A 23,946-nucleotide genomic window follows, 5' to 3' on the forward strand; every position below is an offset into this window, starting at 1 on the left:
GTGTGCAGGTGAACAAAAGTGGATTCAAATGAAATGAAATAAGGTGATACTCATTCATTCATTGAGATGCAACCTTTTGTTGAATCCCATTTTTCAATTACTACTTTCATGATAAGTACCGAACGCTGCAATCACCTGAGTAAAAAACACAAAGTGAAAAGAAAAATCCAAACGGAGGGTGCGTCTATGGGGATGATCCCAAAGTGGAGGCCTCCCCCTTCTCTACCCCCTCGTATAAAAGTCCACCCTCCATCTTGGTCAGAGTTTGGTGTCTCATCCCCATCGCCAGGCTCGGGCATCCGCCATCCTGTCCTTCTGTCTGTTCTTTTCATCTCATTGTCTTTTCTGCTAAAGAAAAAAAACAACAAATTGATTTAGCCAAAATGGAGGCCATCAAGAAGAAGATGCTGATGCTCAAGCTGGACAAGGAGAACGCTCTGGACCAGGCCGAGCAGGCGGAAGCCGACAAGAAAGCGGCGGAGGACAGAAGCAAACAGGTGGGGGGGACACTCAATGTTTTAAATTTTGACGTGCTCAAGACCCACAAAAAACTGGCTACCTGCCATTTTTCTCCCCACAGCACGAGGATGAGCTCCTGCAGATGCAAAAGAAGCTGAAAGGGACGGAGGACGAGCTGGACAAATACTCAGAGGCGCTCAAGGATGCTCAGGAGAAGCTAGAGGTGGCCGACAAGAAGGCCGCTGACGTAAGTGCCGCGCAAAACCCGCACGTGTGGACGTTTTTCACCCAACGAAAGCAAAACCGGCATTTGCTCAACTTGTCCCATCGCCTGATCAAAAGTGCCAGTGTAAATCAAGCTTCATCAAACCACGCTGAGCATTCCATTCTCCTCATGTTCTGGATGGAGGGACCCCCGCCCCTCTCCACACGCGCACACACCACACAGCTGTCGAGGGGATTCGGGGCCCCTGCTTGGGCCATGATGTCAGCCGCTAAACCTCGACTCGTAGCTTAACAATGGCCCCGCTCCTTTTTAGGCACAGGCCTGTGCCACAACTACGTCAGAGCCTTCAAGGTACCATGAGACTGCCCGGCAGTGCCTCTTCTGCATCCAAATACAGAAACTTGTGCGCTTATGTTTCCACAATATTCAAAAAAAAGAGAGACCATCTTACAGGTCACTCAAAAGCCTTTGATCCATCCATTATCCCAAATGTGTCAAACTCATTTTTCGTGGCGGTCGGCCCTCATTGTAGTGACTGTTTCCTCTCGCGGGGGGCGTTATGGATTTGTGGAAGTCATTAGAATGTTTCATCCCCTCCACATATTACATAGAGAGCGCACAACAAATTAATGAATAACTAGTTTTTAAATTTGTCCAAAATATGATGTAATATGATGTTAATGACAGTTATTGTGGTTTACATGCAACAATTTAATTTTTTGGTTGAGACTTTAGCAAGCATCATGGCACTTGATGGCATGCTTGATTTGCTTTCACGTGCCGAATAAAATGATGTAGCGGGCCAGAATTGGCCCCTGGGCCTTGATTTTGACACCCGTGCATTATCCCATCTGGAACATGTCACGATTGTCTCCGGGAAGTAGGCATGGTCCATCCTGAACTGGATGCCACATAAATACATCGACAAACAACGATTTAGGCTCACACGCCATTTTCGCTGTTCAGTTCGGCGGCTATGAATGCTTTTGGAATGTGGGAGGAAACAATTACCCAGTGAAAAGCCAGGCAGGCATTAGCGTACGATCGATTACCCGGCCACCCTAAAATAAATTCATTTGGTTGTCTGTATTTTGTTACTAGAAACTGGTTTATTTTATGTTACTTTCTTAATGTACATAATAAAGTTGAATTATGTCTAAAATAGAAATGTTAATTGTTTGCATTGGCTCTCTTATTTTGACACGTAAATTCATGTCAAGTTGTACTCTCACTGTGATGCGGCCACTGAGCAAAATGAGCGAGGCTTCATCAGAAGATTTTTGGTGACTCGGCACGTTGGAAATTGTGTGTGTGCGTAGGCCGAAGCAGAGGTGGCCTCCCTGAACAGGCGCATCCAACTGGTGGAGGAAGAATTGGACCGAGCCCAGGAAAGGCTGGCCACCGCTCTGCAGAAGCTGGAGGAGGCTGAGAAGGCGGCTGACGAGAGCGAGAGGTAAGGGGTCAAAAAAGATGTCTTTAACTCATTCGCTGACATTCCCAAATTTATTCAGGAATTGAAAAGTATGACGGGGAGCACCATTCCCAATTAGTTCAAGTTTAGTTTTTTTTGTTTGCTTGTGTGGCGATAAAGCGCTGGTCTGACCTCTGGCAATGTTTTCCCCTTCCACAAGGGGGCAGCATTTGCCTTTTGTCCATGTTAGCGCTTTGATACAGCTTAAGCTGTTGTTAAAGTGCTATATAAACCAACATGTATGTATTGCATTGTCATTTGGACAGCCGCCCTCATTTCAAGCTCACATTACTCCAGACCCATGTAATTTAGGAATTGTGTGCCCTGCGATTGGGTGGCAACCAATTCAGGGTGTCCCCGCGTGGTGCCAGAAGACAGATGGGATAGGCTCCCGCGACCCTAATGAGAAATAAGCGGTACGGAAAATGGCATTCACTAGTGTGTGAGCCTAAAAAAATAACACACCAGCCACATACAGTTTGCACTTTGAAATTAGCCTTTTGACCACTACATACATTGTCAAAATAGGCAAAGTAGGTAAACCCGCTGGACTAAACAACCCTTAGAACGGCAAAATTCCAACAGACGGCAACAAGGTCATCCTTTAAATTCCTTGTGCTCGCGCGCAGGGGCATGAAAGTGATCGAGAACAGGGCCCTGAAGGACGAGGAGAAGATGGAGCTCCAGGAGATCCAGCTGAAGGAGGCCAAGCACATCGCCGAGGATTCAGACCGCAAGTACGAGGAGGTGAGTCGGACTTTTGATGTCGCACTAACGACTTGCCGCCAGGAAAACAAGGAGGCGTTAACCACGGCCATGTCGGTGTGGCGCAGGTGGCTCGCAAGCTGGTGATCGTAGAAGGTGAACTGGAGCGTACGGAGGAAAGAGCCGAGCTGGCTGAGGCGTGAGTGCTCATTCAAGTCTCGACTTTTGAAACTTGCTGCAAGATTTTCCTGTTCCCCACCGATCAATCATGGTCACTAGTTAGCTTTCTACCTACCTACAAATGTATCTGCCGACCGACCTCTCAACTTGCCGATTTATCTACCTCCCGATCAAGTTAGCCACATACCTAGTAAGCTACCTAGTTTGCTTGCTAGCTCCCCATCTGTCAAGATAGCTACCTATCTACATTTATACATACACCCTGCCCCCCAACCAACTTACTTTACTCGTTATCCACTTACCTGGTGTCTTTGTTATATCACACGCACTTCCAGTAAATGTGCCGAGCTGGAGGAGGAACTGAAGAACGTCACCAACAACCTCAAGTCTCTGGAGGCGCAGGCGGAGAAGGTAAACCGGCGAGACTCGGAAAGATCTCAAAGCAATCCCAACAAAGCACAAATATGATGCGCGCCGTTTCACGCCCTCATCCAAGTCCATTTGTCCATGCAGTATTCACAGAAGGAGGACAAATATGAGGAAGAGATCAAGATCCTGACAGATAAACTGAAAGAGGTGCGGCAGGCTGTATTTTAGTTTTACTCTTCAAATCGCTTCAATCCATAAATATACCGATGACAATTTGTTTTTTGTGTCTACCGATCAGGCCGAGACCAGAGCAGAGTTTGCCGAGAGGTCTGTGGCCAAGCTGGAGAAGACTATCGATGATCTGGAAGGTAAGGGGGAAAAATCATAATAAACAATTGTTCCAAAACAATTCAACATAAAAATGTTTTTTCTTATGCAGCTCGCATGTGCTAGCTCTGACCAGTATGCGCTTGGCACTCGCGGCTAGACTTACTATGATTGGCTAGCTACTAGCCAATCATGTGACTAGCCAATAATTTGCGAAAACTCTTGATGTTGCTAGCACCTCCGATCAGGCCTTGGGTTGCCAACTCAAATTCTGATTGGTTAAAGCAACTGCTTCGCTGGCATTTATTTTTTTTATGCTCCAGAGTCTGCAGAACTAATAGTGAAGGTGTCTAGGCGGATTTCTGACCCTGGTCACAAATGGCTGAAATGGGATTGCTTAAATGCTTCAATACGAAAACACACGTCTGGAAAGGAGCGCAACAGGGGGAAAGTTGTGAAAGGAAGCTGAAAGACAATTTGAAATTATTGAAACAGAATTTATGGACAAAATAGAATGAATCAGTCTGTGATTCAGATATTTCGAGGCCAGCAGAGAAGGCCTTGCCACGGATAAAACGTCATCCCCACATCCTGTTTTGAATCCAATCAAGCTTTGATCCTTCCCGTCGTGCGGCGGCGGAAAAGCATCCCATGTTGCGTTCCCTTTTTTCCTCCCCTAGACGAGCTGTACGCGCAGAAGCTCAAGTACAAAGCCATCAGCGAGGAACTGGACCATGCGCTCAATGACATGACCTCCATGTAAGTCACACGCTTCACATTGATGGAAAGTTGGAGTCCTTTTTTTTCCTTTTCAAACTGTCCTTTGTATTTTCTAGCTAAACACCAGGGAAGCTCCGCTCTCCTCCTCCAATGTGCCCCTTTCTCTTCCTCTTCTGCGACATGTTTTCAGCTCTTTCTCACATTTTTTGTGCTAAATCTCACTCAAGCGCGTCATTTCGGTCCCGGTCAACCCTTTTCTGTCATTCTTTCTCACTGTATTAAAAACAAGGGGAAGGTCTTGCTTTTCACGCTTGTACTTGTTTTTAGGAGTGGGAACTATTGGAAAAAATGCCTTTTTTGCCTTCTACGAGGGAGCAGCATTTGTCTTTTGTACAGCCACCCCATTTCAAGATCAGATAACTCCAGACGCATATAATTTAGGAATTAACTCTAATCTGTGGCAGGATCTAGGAACTGCTACTGAGACGTCTTCGTAGCAACGACGCAGGTTTGCTCTCTGTGTCCTCCGCATCACTTTCACATTGTCTCTGTAGGGCATAAAAAACAGTGAACAATGCTTTATGATCCCAGCTCAGTAAAGCAGCTTCTCTGCTTCCAAGAGAACTCAGTGCCCCCCCCCCGTGCATCTCTAAATTGGATTTCAAAGTCTATATCAATTCTGAAATTTAGACCAATGCATGTTCAAAAGAAGTCTTAAAAATCTGCAGTGTCAAATGTGGCGGGCTCGTCCAGGTGTATCTAATGAAATGACTTCTCAGCGTATGGATATTTACCTCAGGTGCATCCGAGCTGCCTTTACACAAGAGTTTCAAACGGACCAGACGGTTGCAGATCCAAACCATGTTGTAGGACATCTGGAGGGAGCGAAAACATGCTCAAATGTACAAAAAAAACCTACAAGAGCATCACGTGTGCCAAAAAAAACCCATACAAATACACGTATTGTGTACCTTCCACTTCCTTCTGGCGTTGAACTTCTTGAAGTTCTTCATGTTGATGGACGATCGATTCCTGTTGGCTTTCTGTTGGCGCGTCAGCGGCTGCAACAGAAACAGGCGAGTCAGCACAAAAAACAAAGAAACAAAAAAAAAACATTATGGCGGAGAAGCATGCAACATCGATGACCTTGATCCATGGGTGAAGGAGACACTCCTTGGCTGTCAGTCTTTCACTGGAACACACATTTATTTACCTTTTATTTGAGATCTAGTTTTCAGATTTGAACATGTTTGTCACAATTGCATAAACTTATTGCAATAAGAATGCATAATCCAATATAATATAATCCATCTTGCGCTTTAACAACAGCTGAAGCTGGGGGAAAAAAACGCTTAACATGGACAGGTATCCTATTCAGGAAATAAAGCAGTCACAAAGAGAGTGAAACCAAGATCAAGTTGGAAGATATGTAGGGATGGATGAGCTGGGAGAGGCCATTGAAAGATTTGAAAACAAATAAGACTTTGAAAAGAACTCTCAAATGTTTCGGGAGCCAATGCCGGAGTCGGGGGTATATGCTCTCTCTTAAGAGTATCAGTCAAGAAGCGAGCAGCAGCATTCTGGACCAGTTGGAGAAGACGCTTCATGGAGGGAACTGTACCTACTTGGGATTCCTGACCAGGAGTTTCTGGATAAAGTCTTTGGCCGTGCAGCTGGTGGTGCTGAAGCATTGCGGGTCAAACTTGTAGTCCACGGCTAGGACGTTCCTTAGCGTGTCTTCATCTGTGTGGCCTTGGAAGGGCGACATGCCACTCAATCTATGGACGCAGCGTATGGACAAGACTGTAAAACCACGACCTGATAGTCTACTCCAGGCCAAAGACTTCCATACTTACAGTATGTACGTAATGACGCCGATACTCCTGAAGAGGACACAAAAGAATATCAAAAGGGTGACTGTGTGCTTGAAGAATCGCGTTGTGCAGGACAACACGGAGGACACACAAGGACTCACCACATATCCGCCGCCGTGGCCAGGGGTTCGCCATTGATCACCTCCGGGGCTGGACAAGATGGGACAAAAACAGGAGCGCTGGTGTCAATCATCACCTAACAGCTATTGGATGAATCCAAAAGAAATGAGGCCCCCCAAGACGCTGGGTTTCATTTTTCCCATTCCCCCCTTCCTTTTATGCAGTGCTTAATTCTACTGTAGGGCCACTAGGTGGTGCAAGACTATTTGACGCTAACTTTGACAGAACGAGTTGACTGTTCCTACTGCAGCTGACAATTTTGCTTTTTCAAAACGTGACGAACGCTACCATTTTGAATTCACAAGACAAAAGTTCAGGCATCGTAAATAAAAGGTATGAGGCTGACCGATGTACTGAGGGGTGCCACTGGTGCTCTTGTACTCCTCGCCAGGTAGAAATTGGTGGGCCAGGCCAAAGTCGATGAGTTTGATGTTGGGATGCGGCGCGTCTTTGTCCGACAACATGATGTTTTCTGGCTGAACGAATGCAGACGTAGCCAGCTCAATACTTGCAGCTGGTTTTGTCCATCCATATCCTCAAAGTGGCTACCTTGAGGTCAAAGTGGCCGATGTCCTTGCTGTGCATGAAGTCCAGCCCGTCCAGGATCTGCTTCATGAACTTGATGGCCTCGTCCTCCGTCAGCATCTCCTTCTCTGCGATGAAGTCAAACAGTTCGCCGCCGCTCACGCTGTGATCGAGACGGAGCGGATTTGCAGACCAGTTCGGGTATGGAGTGACTTTTTGGTCTGGAATAGTTGCGGTGGTGCAAAGACATCCCACGTTCACACGCACCCCCTTGTTAACATCTTGTCAACTCACATCTCCAGGATGAGCACCACTTCGGCGCGACTCTCAAAGACGTCCTTGAGGGCGATGATGTTGGGGTGCTGCAGGGCCTGGATCACCTCCACTTCCCGCTCCACGCGGCTCCGTTCCAGGCCCAGAAGGCTGCATGAGGTCTTGCGTAGCTTCACAGACTTGGCCGCCCAGTACGTCCCCGTGGACAGCTCTCGGACCCGACGGACTTCGCCAAAATGGCCGCTGTGCAGGAGGAAAGAAGTGACGGGGAACACACAGCTTCAGGTACAGAAAACTCCAAAAGGGATCCCGCACGGCTACGTTCCTGGGCCCCTTGTGTTTATATTTGGCATGGTTTTTAAATGGCCTGCGTCCTTACCTCCCCAGCACCTCCCCGATTTCATAGAAGTCCTCCACATTCTCAGGCTTGAACATGGCCATGTCGAGTCACTTCAAACGGGTTCTTCCCTTAATCTTTGTCCGCCGACGGGTCATTTGGATGAAACCACAAATGGCGCATGGTTTTCCGCGACGGCTGCACCTGAACAAAGACCAGCAACCAAAACGTTTATGACCAACTCACAGGATATGATCAATGTTGGCAATGGAGAGATTCTTTTTTGCTAAAAGGTATCCAAAAAATACTGTATTTTCTGCACTACACAGCGCACCTCAAAGAAAATATTTTTTCAAAAGCTGTCCATGCGCCTCATCATCCAGTGCGCCTAATAATAATAATAATAATAATAATACATTTCATTTATAAGCGCTGTGCAAAACTCTTAAGGTCACTTTACAGTAACAGGAAAAGTTTTTTTGTGGAAAACGTTTTAAAAGATGTCATTCATTGAAGGTACCCCTTATAATGCGGTGCACCTTATGTATGAAAAAGCTTTTTAAATGTCATTCGTTGAAGGTGCGCCTTATATTGCAGAAAATGTTTTTTTTGTACAGAATGAGAAGATAACAACATAGTTATTTGAGATCCTGAAAAGTATTGTTTTCGATATCAACAAACTTTGAAATCTCAAAAAATTGACAAAGCCAGAAATGGTGCCATACTGATGACACCACCGATTAATTACACATGAGGGGCAGCTAGGACTTTTGTCACTTCGGGATGGCAGCACTTAACTTTTGCTGTCCCCCCCCCCCCCCCCCCCCGACTCCCTAGTCACAGCGCAACCCACCTCAAAAGTATAAGAACATCAGCTCAACTTCCTCTTCTTTTGTCTGACTTAAGTAGTTGCGGCAAGCAGCTACAGTTAAACCACTTGAGCCTTACTCCATTAGGCCGGGGTGTTTTTGCAAAGCACGCACACACACACACACACACACACACACACACACACACACACACACACACACACACACACACAGACACAAAAGACAGGGTGCTAACTGAACTCAGAATGACAGAACAGAGTGCCAGGAGATGTTTGTAATGTTGTGTTATCCACAATCTTGCATTGACTTTCAAACGCTTCTTTTTCTGTCTGGCATGTTCTGTTGAAATCCAGTAAACGAAGGCATGTCCAGTCTCCTTGTAATGCCGATTGTTCATTTCCTCTGATGCCTTAGTCACCTAATTGCTTTTATTTTATTGCATCGACAGAAGAGTGGGAAATTTCCCCGGCCTTGTTATGACATGCTACAAAATTGTCATTCCAAAGAAACTCCGATGACGAGTCCCGTTTTGATCGAATAATGTCGTCCACTTGACAATCACGGGTCGTTGGGCCTCCTGCTTGGCATGTCGCACCCCCGCTGTCAACTCGTCATCCTATCGTCAGCAGGCTGTGATTTTTACTCTCCTTTCAATTCATCATTAGCGCAGTGTTCAATCTTAAGGAACCATACTCCTCGAATTCAAGATCCTCAACAATCAGGAAAAGCTCTAAATTTGATGTATTCTACTGCAAAAAGTGTTTATTTTAGAGATCAGTAACGCCACCCCACCAAAACTCACCCAGCACCGCTCCCTAGAACTTCCGACAACGACCTAATGTGGGCAGCAAAGCATCAAATTGAGGATTTGTATTCAAAAGTGAGTCGAAATCTTCTGAAAAAAAAAATGCCACCCAACACCAAAATCTCAGTTATGAACTTGTAATTGCTGCACATTTTGATCGTGATAGGACGCAACCAAAAAACTTGAAGGGCTAAAACAGGCACGGATTGTATTCTGAACACAAACCATTTCAGTGCTTTGAAAATGATTTGTTTTGGCACCGGCTGACATAAAAATATGAAGACTCTTTTTTTAGGAGTCTGAAAACATGCAACCTTTGTGGCTTATGAGCTGTGAAATGCAAGACTGTCTCTTTAAGTTCCATAACAGAAAAGACACGTTTTAAAGTGAAAATATTCAAATACTTGCGTGTGTATTGTCCGAACATGTACATCGAGTACATGTCAACCTGTTGTGACTTGTCAAGGAAACGAGCGCAATACAAATACCAGCGATTTCGAAATATCCCAAAATGTCACTGGGCGAACAATTCGTGATTGTACGCGGGGTCAGTGATCTTACTCACCGGCGGGTGGTGCGATGCTGTGTGCTGGGCTCTCGTGCCAAAATGCTCCCCGAATATCTACAGTCCACCTCGCGACGGCGAACGACGTCGCCTGGAGGTTGGGAATGCGGAAACTGCTCTCGCTAATGTCACGTCCGAAATATCGTCAGAACATACGGGACTTTTTGGGCTTCTAACGACGACGAGTGGGAGGTCAATACGGTGCATCCCGCTCGGGTATCGTCGTCGTGTATTTGAATTTCACTGGAAATATTTCACTGATGCCTCTTTTTTTTTGTGTCAAGTGCGCATGAATGAACAACGCCCACTTTCACAATAAAATCGAAGCTGCTTCAAAAAGCGCACTATAAGTCTTAACTAAATGTAATGTAAATAGACATATTAAAGTCATAGTTTTTTTATTCTACGCTTTCCCTTTACACTGTAAGATTTTAACCGTGTTCCTTTCTAAGCAATGTTAGCTTTATTGTGAAGGGCCGCGTCGTTCCTTCGTGCGCCGTCAAATACACGAAAAAGATGGATTAATCTGGTAAACTATTTACTTAATTCAGTTAAAATACACAGTCTACCGATGGTCAATATAGGATCAACTTGATACAAAACAGCATACTATGCCGATCATAATTTAGATGAAATGTGTTAGTGGTATACTGTTTTACCTCAGTTTTATGGTTAAAAACACAATTGGTGAATCATTTATTTCAAGCTGTTTGTGTACAAACGTACCTTAGTGGGAAATAAGACAAAGCAGATGTAAGGACCATACATAACTAAAGTGATTAAAAAAAAGTCAGATGACTTTTCTCACGAGTGTCGCCCATGACCTGAAGGTCGATTTCTATTTAGTAATAGAGTATCACAGGACACACACAAAACCACTCAGATCCAGGTTTATTAAAAAAAACACCTTGTTTTTATTTATACTGATGTCAAACATCTTCAGAACTGAGTTATAAACAGTGGGAAGCGGCACTGTAATTGTTCTCTCATGAACTGATTCGCATTCATGTCATCACTGATGCACCTTTGACCCCCCCACCCCAATATGGGTTATTAAGCTTCTCAGACCTCCAGCGCCCACATCAACACTTAAGGACCACCCACCCCCTGCCTCTCCAGTCTGAAACCCAAATAAAAAGAATCATAAAGGTGTATTTTTTTTCTCTCAGTTCTTCTTAGGTTTGGGCGAGTCGTACTTCCTCTTGCTGGAGTACCAGAGGAGAAGCGGGATCCCGATGGAAGGGAGAGTCATCATACCAAAGGCAGCCCAGTCAAGCTAGAAAAACAAAACAGGTGAGCAAAAAGAGAGACAACACAAGTGGAAACGTGTGTGTTTGTGGCTTACATAATGTGGGGAAAAGCGGCGGTCAAACTCCCTCTGAGCCAGAATGCCCCCCTGGCCGGGAGCGCTGGTATAGCCCACCTGCAAGATGTATAAAACAAAACAGCCGTCACTTGAGCGTCAACTTTAACGCTCCATTTCCCTCAAATGTTAAATGTCTGTACCACAACTTGACCACCCTCCTGAGCCAAGTAACTGACAGAAGCCGAGGTGAAGTTGAAGTAGCCGGCCTTTAGTGGACGCAGCACAACCGTGTGAGACACGTTGCTGGCTCTGAACATCCCCCAAGTTAAGATTTCAACATCATTAACCAGAAATCCGTTGCAAGTCCACAAACGTAAGCGGAAAATATGCCTTTTCCGCTCCCTCAATCGTGCATTTGTACAGCCTGCAAACACGGAGGTGTGTTTCGTGTCCCAGATTTTACGACTTGAGCGTGAGGAACAAAATCCAAAATCGACATTTGCTTTCAAGGATACGGTGCGATCCTGTCCCATTTCACGTTTAGCATTCCCGAAACAATTCCAAAGTCCTCAGGTGGGAAAGAATCATCTGACAGCTCCACCTCCAAAGCGGCGCTATGACACAAATTACCATTTTTAATAGGACATTTAACATACACATACAAACAGAATAGCCTACATGAGCTGAAATGAATCATTCAAATAACCTCAATATTGAGCAAAAAAAAAAACCGTCACAATCATTCCACCCCCCCACTCCTACCCACGGACTGCAGGACACATTCCCACCTGGAGCCCACGTTGTATATGTTGTATTGCAGGGTCAGGTCTCGCCCTTCCACGGCGTAGCGGTTGAGCAAGGACTTGGATGCAAGCAGACGAGCGCCCTCTTCTCCAGAGCCCAGGGCGAGCAGCGCCAGGACCAAAAAGGCGTGCAGCATCTTCATCATCTGGAATCAAAATCATCATCATCTTATCTTTGTAAGTAAGAGACAATCTCATCCCATGTACATTTGTGTCATATGGTCGTTCCCAAGTTGACGCTCCCATTTGATCTCTTTTATAAGCATGTCACAACGGTAGCACTGTATATTAACATATCATTAGATGGAGGACACTGATTTGCTGTGGCGACCCCTTGAAGGGAAAAGCCGAAAGGAAAAGAAGAAAAAGAAGAAAGGTGTTATATGTATTATTATTATTATTATTATTTATGATAATAAACACAAACGTAGAAATCAAGAATATAGAGCGAAGCAGCGCTAACAACGTGGTCAGCAAGAAAAGTCAAATGTAGTAAACACTCGAGGGTTGGCCAACATTATATTTCACCGCCATTCAGGTTATTTATTTATTTATACTCTTTAAAAAACATGGACTATCTAAAGTTTATCTCGCTAAAACTCCGCTAGATTGAATCGGACACGCTTACGTGGACCAAGCAGGACCACCTCCGTTAAAAAAAAAACAAAAAACATGACAGTTACACTTGGAGCGCCATTCATTGACAAACCGTCCGGAAAATTCCATTTAATCGTCTTGTTCTAAAAGTGACAATGTCGACTAGAGAGCACAATTTGATGAGGAAAAGAAGAAAAGGCAAGGACGGGTGGTTACCTTCTGTAGCCTTTTGCAGATCCGAGTAACGAAGAAATTGCTGACGCGCATGCGCGCAAGTAAAAACTCCAGTTGGAATGACGTGTACCAGGAGGGGCTGCATGTGGCGCTTCAATTTTAGAGCGCCCTCTAACGTATTGGCGTTGATACGCCTTTTTTCCCCACGTCGACTGCGTTTAAAATAAACTCGATTTTTTTTTTTTACATTATGTATTTTGAGGAATTTATTTTTGGGTTCGGTCCTCCGTTACTGATGCATTTATCTTTGTTCTTGAAACAATAGCTTCCTCCTGTCCCTCCTGAAATTAATTTAATTTAGTACTGGATTAAGAATTGTGCTACTTTTGTTGAGTTAATTTAGCAGTTTTTAGCTTATGTGTGCTTAAAGGACTTTTGTAATAGAGGGAAAGAGATGATCATATATATATATATATATATATATATATATATATATATATATATATATATATATATATATATATATATATATATATATATACTGTGACTGGAAGATAAAGCATCTAAAGGACTTTGAAGTTCAGTTTGTGATGTAATGTAGGGAAACAGATGCCCATTTCACGGTAAGATCAGAGCATTGTCATCAAATGGTGAGTATGGTTTTTGCTTTTTTGAATGTTGCTGTGCCGATGACCATTTTGTGTTTGGGAGCCTTTTACCGAGCGAGTTGCTTGTTCTGTAGCCACAAAGGGACATAAGCCTTCTTGTGCCGGTCCCAAGCCCAGATAAATACAGAGGGTTGTGTCAGGAAGGGCATCCGACGTAAAAGCTTGGCCAAAACAAACGTGCGGATCAAACCTCTAAAGATGGAGGACACTGATTTGCTGTGGCGACCCTTTGAAGGGAAAAGCCGAAAGAAAAAGAAGTTGTTTTATTTTTCATTTAATATTTCAATATCAGGGTTACATAATGCTAATAATATTTAAAGCCAGTATTTTGTTGTACAATTAAATCAACATATGTTTCGTAAAGTGTACATTTCAAATTTACTGGAGATTATCATTATGTCATAAAAGGTTGAGAAGGACAGATTTTGGAAGTGGATGGTTTTCCGTCTGCCTGAATACGTAATGACACTCCCCATCACTTTCAGCTTTTATTGTAAACTGCTACACCTTATAAATACAGCATATTTGTTAAATAACATGAACATGTAAACAACAAGGATTTCTTTTCCTCTCGATTTCAGCATTCTATTCTTGTAGCTTGAACTCAGATCAGCAGTGATTAGGTCAATCGCACTGACGAGAGGACATGGCTGTGCATGGCTTTGATGGAGGAAGCGTCCTCCTCCTTCCTGTGTTTTGTTGATTCGGAGGCAAAAGTGCTTGAGATGGTGACATTCATGTCACCGTTAGTGTAAAAAAAAAAAAAAAGAAAATTGCCTCTGGCTCTAACGTGATAAAAGTATACGATATGCGCAGCTCGGACTCAAGCAAAAAAGCATTAGCAGCTTGAAAAGTTATAAAAAAAAAGCAGAAGCATCGCCTGTGCAACTTCAGCTGCCGTTTGCATGATGAAGCCCAGTACATTCTGTGAGTCATGACAGGGCACTCAGTCAAAAAGTAGACAAGAAAGACAAGGAAAAGCTTATAAAAATAGAAAACAAAAACACAAGAAAAAAAACATTTTTTTTTGCACCGCATAGAACATTTTGGATCACATTTAAGCATCACATAGTAAACGTTTGGTTGAGTCTATCAGGTGACCGAGGAATGATGTGGGACAGCCACAGTGGAGGTTGTATTTTCAACAGCGCTCCAGCTGGTTTGCAACCTTTTCGGACTTGGGAGAGCTTTTTGATAAAAGGAGTCTTCTATCATCACACTGTAGGAAGGTGGGGGGCTCTGGGACCTCTGGCCGCTGCTCCCCGAATGGCTTTTGACTGCCGGCGGGCCAGCGCTGCGTCCGTCATTGTCCGTGAGGATGTTCCGGTTGGGAGGGGCGCAAATACAGGCGCACTTGAGCTCCGGATGTTGGCGGTGGGAGCAGCGGGGGGTCTTACGGGTCTCCTTTTCCTTTGCGACGGGCAAGCAGATCATGGCGGGCAGGTTGACTGCCTCCCGCCGCATGTCGGTGGGCTGCAAGCGACACAAGTGGCGGTGTGCGGGGGTGATCTGGAAGCCAGGAATTGCAGACCAAAAAAAATGGGAGAAGAAACCATTAGACCACAGGTGTCAAAGTCAAGGCCCGCGGGCCAAATCCGGCCCGTCACATCATTTATTTCGGCCCGCGAAAGCAAATCAAACTTGTTAAATTCCATGATGATTGCTAAAATCTGAGTCAAAATGTCATATTTTTGGATGTCAACCACAATAAAAGTCATTATTCTTGACTTCAGATTTGAAAACGAGTTATTCATTAATTTGCTGTGTGCTCTATATGTAATATTTGAAGGGATTTAAACATTCTAATGGGTTCCCCAAATGCATGACGGCCCTCGAGAGGAAACCATAACTACAATGTGGCCCGCGGCAAAAAATGACTTTGACACCCCTGCATTAGACTCTTCTCGATGTTCTATCTAAAACCCCCGTCATAAGATGATGCCCAAAATCCAAATAGGTTGAGGAAAAAAACTCAAGTCATGTTCACCCGCTCTTTCTCTTTCTCTTTCCACTTACCCATCGCACCTCCTCCGTCGGGACTTCCTGAGCGTGGCCGAGTCGGCCAAGGAGGGACAGGGCGACCAGGCGGTAATGGATGAGAAGGCACACCACCACGGCCACCATCACGCTCATCGCCAGCAGGATAAGTATTATCTGAACCAGCTCCAGTTCAGCTGCGGGCATGCGACACATCGGAAAGAAGGTGACATGAATTTACAAAGCATTTACAATCATGGACACAATCAGCAAATGTGATTATCATTCTTTATTTATTTCTTTTTAGTTGAAAAGATGAGCCGCATCCACTTGAGACTGAGAGTTTTTGCCCTTGAATCCAGATTGATGTCGCGCCATGAAATTTGGGAGGGGTGCGTATCAGGACGACAAGTCCCAAAAAGCCACGAGCAAAAACACAGAGAAAAGGCCGCCATTTGAGTTTGAATCAGACATTCGACTCCACCGTGTTGCTCATATTCTCGGCAAATCTCAATCAAGTATTAACACCTTCACAATCACGATGCACATCCTGCCTAGTGGTAAGATATTAAAGGACAACCGACACAATTTTTTTGGTTTAACTAACATCTGAAAACGTTTTATAGCATCTAAAATACCCAAAACACGCAGGCTGATATTTTTAGTCAAATGAAAAACATCAATAAAATGAGTTAAAGTGTCCCAAAACTACTTCAAAATGACCTCAGAAAGTTTCAATTTCAGAAGGTCCCGCCCCCTTGTTCGTGACGTCACGCCAGGAGGTGTTGTCTTGCTCGAGAATCAAAACAACGGCTTCAGATTCGGAGAAGATGCTTTCTTGTTACTCATCCAGTTATGAATATTATTCAAATAGTTCTGAAGAGGAAAGCATAAATGTTTGCAATTGATTAAAGAAGTCCTTCCATATCAATTCGAGCCGCCAGGACTCTAATGTAGCGTCCCAGAAAATGCACAAGATGCCCAAGCTCCGCTGCAAATGGGCTGATTTGTCTGCTGGGAATTTGTGTCAACTGGTATCAAATAGTAGTCTTGGTGCAACACACAACGATTCACCATCGCATTATTTATGTTTTCCTTCTAATTTCTCCATCTATGCGGATCAACACGAAGTTTTTAGACCAAACAAAGTACTCAAAACGCATTGTGTGTCGCTTTCTCGGTCAGGGGCATCCCTTCAGTGACGTCACTTATGGCATCGTCATCAACTCGAAAACAAGACTTCCTGAATATTCAGCGCGAGTCTTAAAACGGAAACTATAGCTATATGCCGTGGAATCTTTGTAAAATACGCTCAGTAGAAGTCATTTGAAGTAATATTACAAATTATGGACACAGGTTTTCCTTTAAGCCCGACCCGACCCAAATTTCCAGGTCACGTCAGGCTTGGACTGGATTTTTGGGGCCCCATTTTACCTCTAGTCCCGCCTTGCTTTTTAGGGCTTGATTTAAAAGAAGGAAGTCCTTGTGTTGGAAAACTCAAAAGGGTGAAGGATGGCAGGGGACAGAGAGGGGGTTGGATGAGCCATGTGCTCTAGGTTGTGGGGGTTCATTTATTGGGCCTTTTATTACCCAGACGCGTCTAGACACAATGCGCACACACACACACAGTTTAATGACTGGAGGGCTCGTCAAAGCGAGCGAAGGCCCAGCAGATCAGACACCATCTGGCTCATTAGCTCCGTCCCTAATCCCAATCTAATATTCAAAAAATGCCGCATGCAAATGGGACGCCTTTTCCGTGATCTTGCCTCTCTGACCTTCATTTCAATCAAGGTCAACACTGCATGTTGATGAGCTTTTTTTTTTTGTTCAACAGCAAGAAAAAAATGTCTGGTGGTGCCAAACAAACAAGAGGCAGGAAAAAAAAGACAAAAGAATCAGACACAGACCCCGGCTCACAGACCTTCACCTTTCACCCTTGACCCCACCTATCTACCCCCCAGCCTTGGGGGAGGAGCCACCCCCAGACAGACAGACGGATTTGAGGAGTCTGGTGCATTGCAAGTCAAATCTGAACGTGAGTTTTTGCTGCTGGGTTTGTTGTTTTGTTGAGTGACAACCCCCCCCCCCCCCCCCCGCCTGTCCCATCCGGGCTTGTTCCCACCGCCACAAAAATCAGCATTGTCGTCTCTGCATGTCCCCCACTGAAAAAAAATCACTCTATTTGCACCACAGTTGGCAAAATGGTGAATTAACGCTGAAGAAAATAGGCATTATGTGAGCAAATGCGAAACAATTGTGACGTCTCTTTCTGTACGACAGTTCTCCCCCTGCGATCCAAATGGTCCCATCTATTTCTAACGCAGACAAACTAAACACCAAGAAAAACGACTCCCTCCATCTATCTGCCTGTCGTTAATTCAGGATTTTCTTTTTGAGTCATTGGAGGAGTTGCTCGGTGTGTTCAAGTACTGTAAACAACCTGATGGATGACGTGTTTACACACGGAAATAAAACTAAACAAGCTAACAAACCACAAGCTGCTCTTAAAAAGCCACAAATGCTCACGGCATCACTTTCTTTTCACCTGCACATTTCCATTCAGCTTTTCCGGACACTTCTTTAGGCACAACGATACACGAATTATAGTATGGGGGAAATTCTGCACATAACAATGCAGATATTATCCGTCCACTGAGCAAAAATATGTTGACTGAACCCCCTGCCCTCAACTATTGCTGACCATTAGAATGTTTGGGGATTTTTTTCATTCTATTTTAGTGCATTATATTGTTATCGACGTTGCAGCCAATCATGACCAAAAGACACAAATTGCTGCAGAACAGGCATCCTCCCTAAACTGCAGACTCCAACACACAAACCTTCCAATATATGAACGCATATAATGCCATCAGGCAGTGGAAAGTGCACTGCGATTTTGCTGCTGTAGATGCAAATATCACCATGGTGGGACTATTAAAGGCTTTCTGATTCTCATTTTGATGCTGAGTCCAGCTTGGGATACACCTGCAGACATTATTTGGCCGTTCATATTCAAATGGATATATTAGCCTTGAACTCTGGTGCGAAAATGGACAATATCTAAGAGTAAACAAACAAACAAGAAAACAAGGGAGGTGTCTTACATATATCCATGCCCTGTGGCTGGGGTCCGCTGCAAGGGCAATAACCATTGGACTGCGTGGGGCTGGAGCTTCGCAAATGAGCCGCTGGGTTTCGCATGAGACGGCTGCCGGGACGCCGGAGAAGCCGTGGCTCCAAGGGAGGGGGGGAGACGGGGGACGACCCGCCGTCGTTGCAGGCAGCCCGCAGCCTCCGCATGCAGCCCCCGGCTACATGCGGATCCCGCCGGCTTGCGGCTCCGTTTCAGCTTCCAGCAACCTCGCCATCGGAAGGGGGCGGAAGAAAAAGGTGCCGTCCGTGCGCCGCTTTGCATCCGTGTCTGACAACTAAGAGGGAGGGAGGCCTCGGGGTTTACACAAATGATGCACCCACCCCCCAACTTCGTGGGGGAAGACTGGATAGGGGACAATGGAAGGGAGGGCTGGCCAGACACATCCTCCAGACAGCCTCTCTGCATTAAAACACACACGCACACGCACACACACACACACACACACACACACACACACACACACACACACACACACACACACACACACACACACTCCCCCATCTCTGACCGTGACCTGCAGACAAACTCTATTACATACATGCGCGGGGATATCATTTCAGTGGCCACAATATTAGGTGCACATGGAGAATGTAATCCTGTCATATCTAGCTTGTCCACAAGAATGTCATTTATTCTTTTTACAAATGAAAAACGTCAATAGTTGTATTAAGTTAATCCTGTCTACTTGATATCTAATTTAAAACAGACAGTGTTTTAGGTAATTGAACAACTAAAAACATTGTCTGTAAGAAAATCTGTTTTAAATTAGAAAAACGACAAATTGAAAACAACATCTATTTGGAGAACTCAACAACGTTATTGTAAATGAAATGTATTATTATTATTAGTTTTGTGCTTTGCTAATATTTGTTTTTTTAGGAAGGCGGATACTTTAAAATGGTATTTTGAAAAATACGCGTTTATTAGGTTTTATGTTATTTTACGGTCGTGGTTTAGTTGTAAAAATTACTGAGCAAACCAACGTCACTTTTTTAATGTAGCTTCGCCCCAAAATGTGACATCACTAAAACCGGAAAAAGGTACACGGAACACACAGCAGCCATCTTCCTGAGGTCAACTCTTCGACTCATGGTGGTATAGTTTTAAAAATACACCACGAAACCCTCAAATGTTAAGTCGTTTATTGAGCGTGAAGGAAAAAAACAAAACAAAACAAAACGTGTATGCCGTTCTGTAGCGTTCATGGCGCGTTGGTGAGATGGCTCGTTTCGCCCTATCTTGCTACTTGTTTGCTACTCGCCTGAATTAGCATCAGAAAGTTAGCTCGACGACGGTTGGCAAGAACTTGAGGAACTACGTGATGGGAATAAAAAACTCACATTGCAAGTTTTCTGCTGTTAGGTTATAAATACATGTAGTCATTTCATTCGTTGCTTATTTTTGTAGTTCGGACTGAAATTGGATGAGTTGGTGACCCTATTAGCATTTAGCATATGACAGCGACATGAACACTGCGCATGCGTCGCTGGGAAACATTTTTTTAATAGTGTGTGTGCGCATGTAGTTCTTATAGGATGGGTCAACAAAGCACGTTTGTCGAAATGTACTCGGACAATCATATAAAAATGCTTCCACTTTTGTGATCTTATTAAATAATATGAAAAAAATATATAAAACCTTGTAATTTTGATAGACACTTGACAATATAAAAATGTTGTCTTGTCACTTTTTTTCCACTTTCAGATGCCCAGACATTGTTCTGCTGGGGGCTGCAAATCGCGTGACAACCGTGAGACTCGTCATGCTGGCATCACATTCCACAAGTAATATCAAAGCATTGTCCACACAGGAAAAACAAAAATCATTTCCGCCTAGCTGAGCTAAAGATTGACCGTAGATGACGTCACCAACGGTCAATATTTGATGCCACAGGTTGCCCAAAGAAGCCTCCCGTCGAAACCTGTGGATCAGCAACTCTCGCCGTGCCGACTCGTGGGAGCCTCAGACCGACTTTGTCTACTTTTGCTCCAAGCACTTCACGCCACAGAGCTTTGAGATGGCCAGTTGCAGGTCAGTTCACATCAAGACATCAACTATGACTCATCATTACAACATTGCCGCAATTTACAAGGACATGTGCAGATCTTAAGGAGTTATAGTGTTGTTTTTGTAGTTGTTGACCATGAACTTTTTAACACATGTGCGAAGTCCTCATGTTTTGCGATCCAGATGGGATCACGCTATTGAGATGTGAAAAACGAGTGACATAACAAGTCATGACCTGTGGTTCTTATTGTGTGTGTGTGTGTGTGTGTGTGTGTGTGTGTGTGTGTGTGTGCGGGTGCATGCTTTAAAGTGGCATCAGGAGACTGAGGGAAGATGCCTTTCCCACAGTGTTTGGTTCCTCGTCTGTGAGCAATTCCAAATGGCCGGGGAAGGTCCTGAAACAACAAGACAGGTGGGATGGGGATGGGGAAGCAGGTTATGGAGAATGATCTTTTTTTTTTTATTAAATCCAAATAGTTGGGTCTGAAGCGCTAATGTTCACTACAAAGTAAGTTTTATTATATACTCATAATATTTTGAAAGGTGCTTAGAAATGAAATTATTATTAGTATTATTATTATTATCATTTGCTAGCTGTTTGCTATCTATTAGCTCTGGCTCGCTAGCTAGCTATCTAGCTGGCTATCTATTTGCTATCTAGCTGGCTGGCTATCTAGCTAGGTATCTGTTGGGTAACGATTGCTTAGCTAGCAAGCTGTCTATCTATTTCAGTTACTTCCTGGTTGAGTGAACGCTGGCGCGTATGGCTGCCGCTGCTCACCCGCAGAAAAAACTGTGACTATAAAGTGACCTTGAGAGATTTGAAAGGCGCTTATAAATGAAATGTATTTCTATTATCCGACCAGACTTGTTGATCCCAACAGTCACATCTCAAGTCATGTTTATGCATTCAAATTAATTTTCCTTGAGCTTGGAAGTGAAGGGAAAAAAAGTCATCCAATTGACCGTTGGCATCCAAGAAAGTGCGACTGCGAGTGACGACTGTACCAATGGCGGGCGACGCGACCAATCACCCTGCTTTGCTAAGATCAGTGTGTCTGTTCAACTGTGCAGAAAGGGCCACTTTTCAAGCAAGCAGGGCAGCGCCGAGCATTCAACTCCAGACGAGTCTTCGCCTGAAGCCGAGGAGACCGGCGACGAGCAAGATGGATCTTGTCTCCAGGCGGCGGAAAGTCGGGCGTCCCTCTCGCCCCAAAAGAGGAGCCGTTCGCCCTCGCCGGCATCGCCGCCTCGCTGTGTTTCACCATCGCTGTACATGCGACGACTGCCCCCGCGGCCGGGGTTCTACCTGCCCAAGGAGCACAGCTACGCCCAGCTCTGCCCCCTGCTGTGGCGGAGGCGCTACGACAAGGCCGTGGACTACTTGGAGAAGACGCTGCGGCAGCTGCACGCCGCCCGCCGCCGGGAGAATCGGCTGCGGGGCTCCTTGCTGAGGCTGCGCGACCGCCAGCAGAAGATGCGACAGAGCCGAGACGACTCGCCGGGCGAGGCCCGCCGCCGCCCTCGAGGAAGCCACGCCGACACGTACTGCTGCTACTGCGGGAGAGGGGACGCCAAGTCAGAAACGGACAAGGAGCGACCGCTCCGTCGGGACTCTGTGAAAAATCCCCAGAAAGACTTCAGCCGACATGTCAATTCTCAAACTTTCCCGCTCGCATTCCAAAGCGACCAACGCTTGCCCGACTGGCCTTCGGACTTTGAAGGCGAGTCTCATCATCAGGACCCGCCGCAGTCGTCGCTTTGGCTCCAAAGTCACGCCGAGGCCCGCTTTGTTCTGGTCCCCGTTCGCTTTGAAAACCCGGCCCAGGACGATCTGACCCCTGAGGACCTCGTCGGCCGGGCCGTCCCGATGCCCGCGCCGGACTCTGGCAACGGAGGCGGTTCAAGTGGGAAAGGACCTCCGGGGGAAGAACCGAGTGACGACGTGAGAGAAAAACTGAAAGAACACCTGGAGGGCTTTCACCTGCAGTTGAGCAACGAATTTGTCAACTGACAAATTGACAAGTGATTGGCTTCGACAGGCAGGTAAATGTGTCCGTTATGGTATTTAAAAAGAAAAAACATTCAAACCCCAATGACATATTGTCACTTTAGGATGTCAGCGAAAAAGCTGCGGCTCCAGAACCGTATGGGGCTCACCGGTGTTTTTTTTTAGTCTTTTTTTTCGGCTTAAAACACCTTATTATACATGGTGGGTTTTCTTTTCGTGCTAAAAACGCCTTACTATACATGTTCGTTTTTTTCCCCCGCCTAAAAACAGTTAGGTTTTTACCCCAACAAAAGACCATGTATAGAAAGGCGTTTTTAGGCGAAAAAATGACCCTGTAGAGTAAGGCGTTTTTAGGCTGAAAAAAAGACCATGTTAGAGTAAGGCGTTTTTAGGATGAAAAAAGACCATGTTATGGTAAGGCGTTTTTAGGCTGAAAAAACGACCATGTATAGTAAGGCGTTTATAATCCCAAAAAACGACCATGTATAGTAAGGCGTTTTTAATCCGAAAAAACGACCATGTATAGTAAGGCGTTTTTAATCCGAAAAAACGACCATGTATAGTAAGGCGTTTTTAGCCCAAAAAACGACCATGTATAGTAAGGCGTTTTTAATCCAAAAAAAACGACCATGTATAGTAAGGCGTTTTTAATCCAAAAAAAACGACCATGTATAGTAAGGCGTTTATAATCCCAAAAAACAACCATGTATAGTAAAGCGTTTTTAATCCGAAAAAACGACCATGTATAGTAAGGCGTTTTTAGGCCAAAAAACGACCATGTATAGTAAAGCGTTTATAATCTCAAAAAACGACCATGTATAGTAAGGCGTTTATAATCCCAAAAAACGACCATGTATAGTAAGGCGTTTATAATAAAAAAAAAACGACCATGTATAGTAAGGCGTTTATAATCCCAAAAAACGACCATGTATAGTAAAGCGTTTATAATCCCAAAAAACGACCATGTATAGTAAAGCGTTTTTAATCCCAAAAAAACGACCATGTATAGTAAAGTGTTTTTAATCCCAAAAAACGACCATGTATAGTAAGGCGTTTTTATCATAAAAAAAACGACCATGTATAGTAAGGCGTTTTTAGCCCAAAAAAACGTCCATGTATAGTAAGGCGTTTTTATCATAAAAAAACGACCATGTATAGTAAGGCGTTTTTAATCCAAAAAAACGACCATGTATAGTAAGGCGTTTATAATCCCAAAAAAACGACCATGTATAGTAAGGCGTTTTTAGCCCAAAAAACGACCATGTATAGTAAGGCGTTTATAATCCCAAAAAACGACCATGTATAGTAAGGCGTTTTTAATCCCAAAAAAAACGACCATGTATAGTAAAGCGTTTTTAATCCCAAAAAATGGCCATGTATAGTAAGGTGTTTTTATCAAAAAAAAAACGACCATGTATAGTAAGGCGTTTTTAATCCCAAAAAACGACCATGTATAGTAA

At 44.5% G+C, this 23,946-nt stretch overlaps 5 protein-coding genes across 8 annotated transcripts; 2 read left to right on the forward strand and 3 right to left on the reverse strand.

Moving 5' to 3' along the window:
• Positions 1-256: 256 nt before the first annotated feature.
• On the forward strand, positions 257-4,755 carry LOC148882911 (tropomyosin alpha-1 chain-like). 2 transcript variants are annotated; one of them, XM_089023818.1, is made up of 10 exons: positions 258-497; positions 581-706; positions 2,005-2,138; positions 2,786-2,903; positions 2,990-3,060; positions 3,377-3,452; positions 3,555-3,617; positions 3,709-3,778; positions 4,418-4,496; positions 4,574-4,755. In XM_089023818.1, exons 1-10 carry the CDS (start codon positions 384-386, stop codon positions 4,575-4,577), a joined length of 855 nt encoding a protein of 284 aa, XP_088879944.1. In that variant the 5' UTR covers positions 258-383; the 3' UTR covers positions 4,578-4,755. The 2 variants fall into 2 exon arrangements, with proteins under 2 accessions (XP_088879945.1, XP_088879944.1); XM_089023819.1 differs by lacking the exon at positions 4,574-4,755 and having other exon boundaries at positions 257-497; positions 4,418-4,500.
• Positions 4,756-4,865: 110 nt separating this feature from the next.
• On the reverse strand, positions 4,866-10,020 carry LOC148882912 (death-associated protein kinase 2). Its single transcript, XM_089023815.1, has 12 exons — positions 9,787-10,020; positions 7,629-7,790; positions 7,271-7,492; positions 7,001-7,139; positions 6,798-6,927; positions 6,433-6,481; positions 6,314-6,340; positions 6,083-6,235; positions 5,604-5,649; positions 5,429-5,518; positions 5,252-5,332; positions 4,866-5,005 (listed from the first exon to the last, which is right to left on the reverse strand). The coding sequence occupies exons 2-12, from the start codon at positions 7,688-7,690 to the stop codon at positions 4,925-4,927; spliced, it is 1,080 nt and encodes a 359-aa protein (XP_088879941.1). The 5' UTR covers positions 7,691-7,790; positions 9,787-10,020; the 3' UTR covers positions 4,866-4,924.
• A 640-nt stretch (positions 10,021-10,660) lies between these two features.
• Positions 10,661-12,765, reverse strand: ssr2 (signal sequence receptor, beta). The gene is made up of 6 exons (XM_089023336.1): positions 12,709-12,765; positions 11,881-12,041; positions 11,608-11,706; positions 11,293-11,401; positions 11,132-11,209; positions 10,661-11,062 (listed from the first exon to the last, which is right to left on the reverse strand). The coding sequence occupies exons 1-6, from the start codon at positions 12,757-12,759 to the stop codon at positions 10,952-10,954; spliced, it is 609 nt and encodes a 202-aa protein (XP_088879462.1). The 5' UTR covers positions 12,760-12,765; the 3' UTR covers positions 10,661-10,951.
• Positions 12,766-13,243: 478 nt separating this feature from the next.
• LOC148882914 (uncharacterized) lies at positions 13,244-18,850 on the reverse strand. Its single transcript, XM_089022935.1, has 3 exons — positions 18,419-18,850; positions 15,351-15,508; positions 13,244-14,843 (listed from the first exon to the last, which is right to left on the reverse strand). Exons 1-3 carry the CDS (start codon positions 18,612-18,614, stop codon positions 14,427-14,429), a joined length of 771 nt encoding a protein of 256 aa, XP_088879061.1. The 5' UTR covers positions 18,615-18,850; the 3' UTR covers positions 13,244-14,426.
• LOC148882915 (THAP domain-containing protein 7-like) lies at positions 15,401-22,878 on the forward strand. 3 transcript variants are annotated; one of them, XM_089022931.1, is made up of 7 exons: positions 15,401-15,537; positions 15,619-15,703; positions 17,149-17,349; positions 20,173-20,252; positions 20,362-20,499; positions 20,786-20,887; positions 21,550-22,878. In XM_089022931.1, exons 4-7 carry the CDS (start codon positions 20,173-20,175, stop codon positions 22,487-22,489), a joined length of 1,260 nt encoding a protein of 419 aa, XP_088879057.1. In that variant the 5' UTR covers positions 15,401-15,537; positions 15,619-15,703; positions 17,149-17,349; the 3' UTR covers positions 22,490-22,878. The 3 variants fall into 3 exon arrangements, with proteins under 3 accessions (XP_088879057.1, XP_088879056.1, XP_088879058.1); XM_089022930.1 differs by lacking the exons at positions 15,401-15,537; positions 15,619-15,703; positions 17,149-17,349 and adding an exon at positions 19,514-19,560; XM_089022932.1 differs by lacking the exons at positions 15,401-15,537; positions 15,619-15,703; positions 17,149-17,349 and adding an exon at positions 19,514-19,560 and having other exon boundaries at positions 20,795-20,887.
• Positions 22,879-23,946: the final 1,068 nt, after the last annotated feature.

This window comes from Hippocampus bargibanti, linkage group LG20 (genome assembly GCF_051943395.1).
Source record: "Hippocampus bargibanti isolate YZ-2025 linkage group LG20, ASM5194339v1, whole genome shotgun sequence".
Taxonomy (NCBI): Eukaryota; Metazoa; Chordata; class Actinopteri; order Syngnathiformes; family Syngnathidae; genus Hippocampus; species Hippocampus bargibanti.